Below are 11969 nucleotides of genomic sequence, written 5' to 3' on the forward strand. Positions count from 1 at the left end.
AGGAAGAAGAATGGCTTTGTTCAGGGTCAGAGGTCAGGGGTTACAGGAGTGTGAGTGTCAGAGGGAGCACAGAGTGCGGTGGGCTGACAAATTGTTACGTAGAGGAGGCGAGAGGATGATGAACAGTGGAGCAGGAAGAGGCAACAAGGAACACGGCCAAAAGCTGCAGCCTGTTAACCCCTGGAAGCTGTGTGTGAGGGAGAGAGAGAAAGACAAGGGTAGAAGGGATACCCCTGGAAGCTGTGTGTGAGGGAGAGAGAGAAAGACAAGGGTAGAAGGGATACCCCTGGAAGCTGTGTGTGAGGGAGAGAGAGAAAGACAAGGGTAGAAGGGATACCCCTGGAAGCTGTGTGTGAGGGAGAGAGAGAAAGACGAAGGGTAGAAGGGATAGAGGGAGGGTAGTGAGACAGAGCGATAGACAGCGACAAAGACAGTGAGCGAGTGAGAAAGGGAGACAGAGAGGGAGACTTATCAGGGCAAACAGTTCAAGATGAACACAGGCCAGAGGACAAAAGCTGGTGGCAGAGAATGCGCTCATGTTTGGGCGAGAGTTACCATGTATCAGTGCCAGTGTACACCAATGTGTGGAAAGGGATTGAGTCGACATTTTGCAATCTAAACTGAATACTAATTGTTTCGCTTACAAACTTTGATCATCCACTTCACTCGGACCACAAGAGAGTTCGAATTCAACCTACAACTTTTACCATCTTCCTTTTAACTATGCATTAAAACGTCAGTTATTGTGGTGGATTGGCCACTTTCTTCAGCCAGTTAGTATTTGAGTCCTCATGTCTAATAGCTACTGCCGGGACCCAGATGGAACACATCATGCCTATTGTTGGATCCCTGTAATTATACACACGCGCACACGTATGTACTTGACGTACAGATGCCCACATACTCCAATAGCAATGTGGTCTCTCTTACTATACAATGAGTGGACAGAACATTTGGAACACAGACTGACCAGGTGAATCCAGATGAAAGCTGTGATCTCTTATTGATGTCACCCGAGACGAAGGGGTGGAGACACGTTAAAGAAACCTTGAGGATTTTTAAGCCTCGAGACAATTGAGACCTGGATTCTGTGTGTGTGCCATTCAGAGGGTGAATGCCCCGACCAATTGAGGGTGATCTGAGGGAAAAAGCGGGTGCAACTCAATATTAGGAAAGTGTGTCTTATGTGTTGTGCACTCAGTGTATTTGAACACCAAAATGAACATCCTGTGGAAATAAACATGTTCAGTGGTACAGTATGGAATATTCGATGCAACCCTTTGCCTGAACACTGTAATTTCTATCCCTATATTTAACTATTGGCTAACTGAAGTTTATTTGTGATTCAATTAATATGACCAGACCATTGATCTCAACATTACAGGATGAGACACACACAGACTGACAGACAGACAGACTGACTCATGATCTGAATCCCGTCACGTATTAAACTAAACACAAAGACTACCAACACAAACAAACGAGAGGGTGATGGTTTCAAGGCCATCCAAACATGAGGTCCATGTTTACCAAATACATCTCTGGTCCAACTGGACCAGACAAAGGCAGCCAGGCGAGACACCATGATGTTGCCATGGTGAGATCTGTCCAAATGGTCAATATACGGCGTGTTCCTTTAAACAACGTGTTAGTATGTAAGTTGGAAGGTACGAGGGAGAGTGTGTTTTTGTAATTTTCTGACCTCTAACCCCTGTGTAGACTATGCTAATCTGATGCTGTCATCCTCATCCTCAGTGATTACCAACAATCTACACATGTAGGATCTTAATTTGATCACGCTTTTGTTGTTGAGAATTTTTCTATACAGCAGGAACGCAAACTTGTATGTAATTGAGGTTTAAAAAGGTAATTTGAAAGTTTGTAATTTCCACTTTGACTTTTAAGACTTGATTTGCCATAACGAAAAATGCATCAACCGCTACAAAAATGTCCATTAATTATAATAATGAAATGTTCCTGTTGCTGCAGGATTGTCACGGTTTCTGTTTTATTTGATTGCTGTTTCCTTAGGTTACCGCTGGAGGGGACCCTTACCTTGTTTTCTAGTTTCCAGGTTACCCTGATTATTACTTATTGGTTTCACCTGTGTTTAATTACCTTCTCTGTTCACCTGGTTGCCTTGCTGTTTAGGTTCCTCAGTTGGCCTGTATCTGTGCTTAGATCTCATGTTTTGTTTAGTGTACTCTTGTGCGGTTGAATTGTTTCTGTCAAGACTTTAAGTAAAAGATCTGGATTTACCCTTACCTCTGCTTGCCGTGTTTCTCTGCACCTGGGTTCGAGTTCGTACAAGCATTATTGTAACAGGAGACCAGAGCCAACAATGGACCCAGCAGAGATTTCTCAGTCGTCCAAGGAACATACCGAACTCCACCATTTACGGTCGGCTCTTACCCACCATAGAACTGTGATTGGCCGTCATGTGGTGCGGCTGCAGACATTGTCGGAGGATTTAAGAACTCTTGTGTCCGCTCTGCAGACAGGACAGACGGGATCAACGGCTGCTGACTGTTCCTAATCCTCCACTCCCTACCAGCTCAGCGTCTTCCTCCCTTTGGGGTGCCTCATCTCCCGGCACCGGAGCGCTATGAGGGGCATCCTGGGAGGTGTCGTGGGTTCCTGCTCCAATGCTCGCTGCCCTTCGAGCTGCAGGCATCAACGTTTCCCACCGAGCGTTCCAGAGTGGCATACGTCATCTCCTTGCTCTCAGGACGGGCCACGGCCTGGGCCACGGCCATATGAGAGCAACAATCAGACATTTGTTTTAATTGGCAAAGCTTCACCCAGGAGACAAGGAGGGTTTTGATCACCCCATCAGTGTCAGGAACGCTGCTCAAAGACTCATTGAGCTTCGGCAGTGTAGCCGGAGCGTAGCTGAATATACCATTGCGTTTCGGACAAATGGAGCTGAAAGTGATTGGAATACAGAGGTACTTCCCTCAGCCTTTCTGAATGGACTCAGTGAGGTTCTCAAGGATGAACTGGCTTCCCGGGACAACCCTGACACTCTGGATGAGCTTATTGTTCCGGCCATCTGGATTGACAACTGGCTTCGGGAACGTCTTTGTGCGAGGACAGAGGGGTTCCGAGTTATCTCAAGTGTTTCGGGTCCCGCTGAGGGACTCGATTCTTCGGTTGTTCCACTGGCTTATGCTGCGTCTGCTTGTTCTGTACCCCATTCAGAGTTCTCAATTCGACTCTGGTTCTCCTTCATATCCTTCAGAGGAGCCGATGCAGTTGGGACGCACCAGACTTTCAGCTCTGGAGAGAAGGCACAGGATTAACGAGCAATGTTGTCTTTACTCTTGACAGTCTGGACATTTCCGTGCTTTCTGTCCTGAGCTGACGGGAAACGGGATGACTCATCAGTAGACGGAAGAGTACTGACGAGTCGGATACAGTCTTCAGCTGCCGACAAAGTGTGCACCTTTTCTCCGGCCAACCTGCGATGGGACAATGGGCAGTTGGACATTCCTGCTTTCATAGACTGCCTCTCCCTAAGCTGGACATTCCGTTGTCGGTTACTGCGCTGGATGGTCAACCCCTAGGGTCTGGGAAGGTGAAGCAACTCACCATGCCTATTCAGCTACGACTTCCTGATTATCATGTAGAGTTTATCCAGTTACATTTGATGGACTCTCCTGAGCTTCCCCTGGTTCTTGGACATCCATGGCTTTCTATCCATAATCCTCAAATTGACTGGCCCTCAGGAAGAGTTCTGGGATGGAATCCTTAATGCCAGTCCACCTGCCAGCAACGCTCTCCACATCTTCCGGCCCAGCTCATCTGGAGGCTTCCGATTCTCCTGTTCCCCCGGCTGGGGATGACAAGCCTGATCTTTCCCGCGTACCTCGGGAATACTGGGATCTGGGTCATATCTTCAGCAAACGAAGGGCCAGCGAACTGCCTCCTCACAGGTCCTACGATTGTACCATCGACCTCCTGCCCGGCACCACTCCTCCGAGAGGAGGGCAGTATTCTCTCTCAGGTCCAGAGACTGCAGCCATGAGCAGTTATATTAAGGAGGCGCTGGCGGCTGGTTTTATTCAGCCGTCCACTTCACCTGCAGGAGTGGGGGGTTTTCTTTGTTGAAAAGGGAGATGGGGATTTACGTCCCTGTATTGATTACCGGAGTTTAAATAACATTACCATCAAGAACTGTTACCCTCTTCCTCTTATGTCGTCAGCCTTTGAGAGACTCCAGGGAGCTACGGTTTTCTCAAAATTGGATTTACGCAACGCATACCATCTGGTGCGCATCAGATAGGGAGACGAGTGGAAGACACCGTTCAACACCCCAAAATGACATTATGAGCACCGTGTCATGCAATTTGGACTTACAAATGCTCCAGCCATTTTCAAGGCCCAGGTTAATAATGTGTTGCGTGACTTCCTTCACCAGTTCGTATTTGTGTACCTGGGTGACATCCTCATCTTCTCCAGGTCCATGGTTGAACACATCCAACATGTTAACCAGGTTCTTTAACCTGTCTAGGATCAGCGTGGCGCTAGCGGGACGTTTGACAAGAAAAAAAAAAAAAATGGCGGAATGTCATAATTATAAATATTTAGCTTTAATTAAATCAGAAGTGTTATACACAATATCAAATCTATACCTCTTGTTAATCTTGCCAATATGTCCGATTTCGAAAAGCTTCACTACAAAAGCGATTATCGATCAGTAAACAACACATTAGGTACAGTTACAACAAAGTACATTAGTCACAAAAGTCATAAATAGCAATGCAAAGCATCAATTACCTTAGGAAATTTTCTTCTTTTGGCAATCCTAAAGGTCACGACGAAACAATCAAGTGGCTTTTTGATCGATATAATCCATTTTTATAGCCTAAAACGAAACATTTTGTGAACGGCTTGTGTGGAAAATTCAGCGTCCATCAACTTTGGACGTAACATTCATTGTAATTACTCACTCTAAAGGGACGTTTATCAAGTCAAGTTCGGTTTCATTAGAATCCTCTGTTTGTTAGTAATACAACCAAACATCGTGGTTCTTTTTCCGGGACATATTGACCGAAGAAATTCGATCTGAACACACCTACCAGCTACGTCATTACGCGCCAATCGATTGGCCTGTTCGTCTTTGATTGACTGTATCTCGGTCCAATGACCACTGATCTTTTTGAAATCTAGCTGGATAGATAGCCAATGAGCAGAGGTAAATAGGGATATCAAATGGTTCTACCCGGAAATAATAGGCATCTTTGTAAAGCCATGCGTGTTCGCAGCTATTCCCCATTGAAAATCAGAAAGTAAGGAGCTCACCGTTTTACGCGCCGCGAAAGTTTGTTTTGGAGCATTTTCAAGGATCAATCATGGCAAATAAATCAGCCAAATCAACGACCAAGACGAAGTACACAGATGTGCAAGATATAATTAGTGAAATTGACCGTGAAAGTGAAAATGAGCATCTAATTGATTCCAGCGAGGTTGAATCCGTTGATTCTGAATTCGAAGACATGTTTCTACACGGTGAAGACCCAGTTTTGGATCGGTGAGTAACGTTGTTTGGAATTAGTAATATCATATATAATTCATTTGAGTTGTTTGATATATTTGTATTTTATTTGCCTTATATAAAAATATGACTAGGGCATGAAATAAAGGCACATTGTGTATTTCTAATAGGTGCTATTTACACACACACATATTGCAGTAGCCATAAGCTCACCATGGTCACACATTGTGCATTTCTAATAGGTGCTATTTACACACACACATATTGCAGTAGCCATAAGCTCACCATGGTCACACATTGTGCATTTCTAATAGGTGCTATTTACACACACACATATTGCAGTAGCCATAAGCTCACCATGGTCACACATTGTGCATTTCTAATAGGTGCTATTTACACACACACATATTGCAGTAGCCATAAGCTCACCATGGTCACACATTGTGCATTTCTAATAGGTGCTATTTACACACACACATATTGCAGTAGCCATAAGCTCACCATGGTCACACATTGTGCATTTCTAATAGGTGCTATTTACACACACACATATTGCAGTAGCCATAAGCTCACCATGGTCACACATTGTGCATTTCTAATAGGTGTCTGTCTTTATTTCACAGTCGCAGCGATTCTGATTGGGAGCCAAGCTGCAAATCCCCCACTGAAGCTGGTCCATCCAGCTGGACCCCTGCTGTATCCGGCACCACACCTACTCCCGCCCGGCCATCAAGGGGTGGTAAGCCGGCGTCAAGGAAGCGGAGGAAGGGCAGCGTGGAACCGTCCAGCGTGGAACCTGCCAGAGCGGAGGAGGACCGTTGGCACACTGTTCTTGAGGAGGATGTGGCCCCACCAACTCCACTTTTCCGCCCAAAACGCCCAGTAGGCCCTCAATTGGACCTGACTTCCAAATACACCCCCATGCAACTTTTCCAGTTGTTCTTCACCTCGGCAGTTCTTGATACCCTGGTGATGAACACTAATAGATATGGGGCAAAGAAGCAGGAGAAATGGAAGGACATTTCCATTTCAGAACTGTTTTGCTACCTGTCCATGGTCATTTACATGGGGGTGGTGAAGCTGAAGAACCTCAAACACTACTGGAAAACTGCACCACTCTATCAACTGCCTTTCCCCTCAACGGTCATGTCTTGTACTAGGTTTCTGACAATTTCGCGGGCACTTCACATTAGTGACCCAGAGGTTGATAAGGACAACGAGGCGAAACGAGGCACAGCAGGGTTTGATAAGCTCTGCAAGATCAAACCTCTCTACCACGATATCGTTGAGGCATGCAAGACATATTTTCAGCCCGCCCAGAACCTTTCCATAGATGAGAGAATGGTAGCCTCAAAGGCCAGAATTGGCCTAAAACAGTACATGCGCAACAAACCCACAAAATGGGGTTACAAGCTGTTTGTTTTGGCCGATTCTGCGTGTGCATACACGTGCAATTTTTTTGTCTATGAGGGGAAGAACACTTGTGCGAGCGGTAAGGGACTCAGTTATGATTCTGTGATGCAGTTATTAGATTTCCAGCTGCTGGGGAAGGGCTACAAACTATTTGTAGACAACTTCTACACAAGCCCTACCCTGTTCACAGACCTGAGGAAGCTGGAGATGTGGGCCTGTGGCACCATTCGGACCAACCGAGTGGGTTTTCCAAAAACCAGGGTAAATGACATGCCTAAGCGGGCTGAGCGGGGTACCATGAGATGGATCCGTGAAGATGGTTTGCTGTTTGTGAAGTGGATGGACACTCGCGAAGTGGTGATGTGTTCCACTATTCACAAGTCGTTCGGTGGGGATCACGTTGTTCGCCGTTTGAAAGGTCCTACAGGCGCTTGGACTGCCAGAAATGTCCCCATTCCAGATGCTGTGAGGGATTACAACAAGAGCATGGGGGGTGTAGACCTATCCGATGCACTGATAGGATATTATAACGTCCTTCATAAAACCATGAAGTGGTACAAAACACTATTCTATCATTTCATTGACATTGCTGTGGTGAATTCCTTCATCCTCCAGAAGGAAATGGCCAAGAACTGTGGACAGCCCCCCATCTCACAGCTAGCCTTCAGGGAGCAGCTCATCCAGGAGCTTGCTAACTACAGCAAGAACACTGTAGCACCTTCTGTCCCCTCTACCTCTGTCCCTTCTGCTCCAACCAGCGGCACGCACATGCTGGATTTCATCATTGCAGGCAGGGATGTGCCTCGGGGGAAAAGGGGCACAGTAGGGCGGCTTCGTTGTGCCCTGTGCCACAAGAAGTCCCCTGTCACCTGCACCACCTGTGCTGTGACCCTCTGTTTCACACCAGAGAGAAACTGCTATGGGATATGGCATCGGGAGCGCAACATTGTGTAGAGGACAGAGTCTTCACATGATTGAACATTTGAAGTGTAAATAGTTCCCCTTGTTATTATTATTATTTTTTTAAATATTCATTTTTTTCCTTGAATTTTTCAAATATATATTTTTGGGGGTATGTTACAATAATTGTTTTGTATTTTGTATATAGGTTTTGTATCATTGTATCATTGTACCAATTCGGCCACTTGGGTACATTTGGGAAACTTGTGAGGGACACCTGGTTGACCTCATGCTCAATGGCATGTACCTCACTCATTCCTGAATGTATCCATCTGAAATTTTGGTAAAATACTGTTGCCTACCTATGTTCTCATTTGAAATGATCCCCAGTATCATAACTGAATGTTTGGCCTTTCTTGTTGATTTTTAAAGATGCAACATCAGTAAAAGAACAAAAAACGTCTGTTGATTTCCTTGTATTTTCTTCTACCAGATCTATTGTGTTATATTCTCCTACATTCAATTCACATTTACACAAACTTCAGAATGTTTCCTTTCAAATGATACCAAGAATATGCATATCCTTCCTTCTAGGCCTGAGCTGCAAGCAGTTAGATTAGGGTATGTTTTCAGGCGGAAATTGAGAAAAAGGGGGGTCATCCCCAACAGGTTAAAGACTCCTCTCCCACCACTTGTTTGTGAAGGCTGAGAAGTGTGAGTTTCAGGTTCCTCAGATCTCCTTCCTGAGGTACATCGTGTCTCAGGGCTGTGTACGGATGGACTCCTAAAAGGTAGAAGCGGTGGTCAACTGGCCCCGGCCCAGCACAGTCAAGCAAGTCCAGCATTTTGGGGGTTTTGCTAATTTCTAAAGGAGATTTGTGAGAGACTTTAGTTCTGTGGCTGCCACATTGACAGCGCTCACCAAGGGCTCGGCTTGGCATGTAAGCTGGACCACTGCTGCTGAGAAGGTGTTCCAGAACCTGAAGCGTAAGTTTCCTCTGCACCCATTCTAGTTTATGGCTGCAATCCCGCTAACGGGATCGATATGACAACAGCCAGTGAAAGTGCAGGGCGCCAAATTCAAACAACAGGAATCTCATAATTAAAATTCCTCAAACATACATATGTCTTATATCATTTTAAAAGTAATCTTGTTGTTAATCCCACCAAAGTGTCCAATTTCAAATAGGATTTTCAGCGAAAGCACCACAAACGATTATGTTAGGTCACCACCAAATCACAGACAAACACAGTCATTTTTCCAGCCAAAGATAGGAGTAAAAGGAAAGCACAAATAGAGATAAAATGAATCACTAACCTTTGATGATCTTCATCAGATGACACTCATAGGACTTCATGTTACACAATACATATATGTTTTGTTTGAACAAGTTCATATTTATATAAAAAAATCTGAGTTTACATTGGCATGTTACGTTCACTAGTTCCAAAAACATCCAGTGATTTTGCATAGCCACATCGATTCAACAGAGAAACTCATCATAAATGTAGATGATAATACAAGTTATACACATGGAATTATAGATACACCTCTCCTTAATGCAACCGCTGTGTCAGATTTCAAAAAAACTTTACGGAAAAAGCAAACCATGCAATAATCTGAGACGGTGCTCAGAACAACAGTAACAATAGCCGCCATGTTGGAGTCAACAGAAACCAGAAATTACATGATAAATATTCCCTTACCTTTGATGATCTTCATCAGAATGCACTCCCAGGAATCCCAGGTCCACAATAAATGCTTGATTTGTTCGATAATGTCCGTTATTTATGTCCAATTAGCTACTTTTGCTAGCGCGTTTGGTTAACAATTCCAAAGTCACGAATCGCGTTCACTAAAACGTGACGAAATGTCCAAAAGTTCCGTAACAGTCAGTAGAAACATGTCAAACGATGTATTGAATCAATCTTTAGAATGTTGTTAACATAAATCTTGAATAACGTTCCAACCGGAGAATTACATTGACTTCAGATGAGCGATGGAACGGAGCTCCCTCTTATGTGAACGCGCATGGTCAAAGAATGGTCACCTCATGGCAGTGATGACTAATTCTCCTCTCATCCGACCCCCCTTCACAGTAGAGTCATCAGACAAAGTTCTACAGACTGTTGACATCTAGTGGAAGCCGTAGGAAGTGCAAACCCATTCATATCTCGCTTTAATTTCAATGGGGTCTTGGTTGAAAATCCACCAGCCTCAGAATTTCCACTTCCTGTTTGGATTTTTTCTCCGGTTTTTGCCTGCCATATGAGTTCTGTTATACTCACAGACATAATTCAAACAGTTTTAGAAACTTCAGAGTTTTCTATCCAATACTAATAATAATATGCATATATTAGCAACTATGACTGAGGAGCAGGCCGTTTACTCTGGGCACCTCTGTGCACCTTTCATCCAAGCTACTCAATACTGCCCCTGCAGCCATAAGAAGTTAAGTAGATACTTTTCTGCCCTTCGTGGTAGAGGTGGATGCCTCTGAAGTTGGCGTGGGTTCTGGGGCTCTGCCTCAGCGCTCGGCTAAAGACCAAAAGCTTCATCCCTGTGCCTTCTTCTTCAGGCATCTCACTCCAGCGGAGAGGAACTATGATGACGGCAATCGGGAGCTTCTTGCGGTCAAACTGGCGTCGAAGGAGTGGTGGCACTGGTTGGAGGGTTCGAACATCCCTTTACGGTTTGGACTGACCACAAGAACCTGGCCTACATCCAGGAGGCTAAACACAACAGTCTCCAACAGACTCGGTGGGCTCTTTCTCTTTTTTACTTTGCTCAGATTCACGTTATATTACTGTCCGGGGTCTAAGAACGTGAAGCCGGATGCACTTTCTTGCCTATTCCTCAGCTCCAGTAAGGATCATCCCCAGGTCGCTCATCCTCGTGCCGGTGTCCTAGGGTATATAGACTGTAGTGAGGGAGGCACAAGGTAGGGAGGCAGTTCCTGACGGCTGTCCTTCTAACATACTTTTTGTTCCTCTTGGGACACAGTCGAAGGTACTTCAGTGGGCTCACTCGCCACATCTCACCTCTCATCTGGGAAGGCAGTGAATGCTAGAGTTTCCGAGGAAGAGGTTTCGGTGGCCCTCAGCGGAGGAGAACACTCTGACCTTCGTGGCTACCTGTCCGACATGCGCCCGGAACAAGACTCCTCGTCAGCAGCCTCTGGGGCTTCTTCATCCGCTGCCAACACCTTCTCGACCCTTGTCTCATCTCTCTATGGATTTCATCACGGGTCTTCAGTCCTCAGAGGGCTACAGTGTCATCTTGGTCATTGTGAACCGCTTTTCCAAGGCGGCACATTTCATTCCGCTGCCTAACATTCCATCTGCCCGTGAGACTACTCAGCTAGTCATTCAGCATGTTTTCCACCTTCACAGACTTCCTCTGGACATCATCTCCGACCGAGGCCCCCAGTTTGCCTACAGATTCTAGAAATCATCCTGGGGTCATCAGCCAGTTTGTCCTCGGGCTATCACCCTCAGTCCATCGGTCAAATGGAGCGGGTGAACCAGGATCTGGAGACTGCCTTACGGTGCTGTGTGTCCGCCAACTCAGACACTTGGAGTTAGCATCTTCCCTGGGTGGAGTACGCACACAATACTCTCCAGTATTCTTCCACCGGCCTGTCACCATTCCAGGTGTTGTACGGATACCAGCCTCCTCTGTTTCCAGATCAGGAGATTGAAGTGGTGGTTCCATCCGCTCAACGTCTCATCTCTCGTTGCCGCCGGACCTGGAGGAGGGCTCAGTCAGCTCTCCAGAGCTCCTCAGTTCGGGTTCAACAACAGGCCAACCACCATCGCCGTTCGAGTTCTCTCCTACATCCAGGCCAGATGGTCTGATTGTCTACTAGGTATCTGCCTCTATGTGTGGAATCAAGGAAGTTGGCACCCCGGTACGTTGGGCCATTCAAGGTTCTATGGCGCATCAATCCAGTGGCCTATCGTCTTTGTCTTCCCTGGTCCATGAGAGTTCATTCCACTTTCCACATCTCTAGACTCAAGCCTGTGGTGTTCAGTCCTCTGGTTCCAGCCACTCTGCCTCCACCTCCGCCTTGTATGATAGCGGGACTGCCAGTCTACACTGTGCTACGCATTCCCTCCCGTCGCTCGTTCCGGCATGGGACTCGGTATCTCGTGGACT

General features: G+C 45.9%; 1 protein-coding gene across 1 annotated transcript; it reads left to right on the plus strand.

Moving 5' to 3' along the window:
- Positions 1–4509: 4509 nt before the first annotated feature.
- Positions 4510–8273, plus strand: LOC129857907 (piggyBac transposable element-derived protein 4-like). The gene is made up of 2 exons (XM_055926594.1): positions 4510–5533; positions 6121–8273. Exons 1-2 carry the CDS (start codon positions 5355–5357, stop codon positions 7862–7864), a joined length of 1923 nt encoding a protein of 640 aa, XP_055782569.1. The 5' UTR covers positions 4510–5354; the 3' UTR covers positions 7865–8273.
- The last annotated feature ends 3696 nt before the right edge of the window (positions 8274–11969 follow it).

This window comes from Salvelinus fontinalis, chromosome 6, assembly GCF_029448725.1.
Source record: "Salvelinus fontinalis isolate EN_2023a chromosome 6, ASM2944872v1, whole genome shotgun sequence".
Classification (NCBI taxonomy): Eukaryota; Metazoa; Chordata; class Actinopteri; order Salmoniformes; family Salmonidae; genus Salvelinus; species Salvelinus fontinalis.

Bases quoted from the DNA above. Each gene is read 5' to 3' on its own strand.
- LOC129857907 (XM_055926594.1), top strand. From the start codon at position 5,355: ATGGCAAATAAATCAGCCAAATCAACGACCAAGACGAAGTACACAGAT. The intron at 5,534-6,120 runs GTGAGTAACGTT...TTTATTTCACAG, and splicing joins GAAGACCCAGTTTTGGATCG to TCGCAGCGATTCTGATTGGG.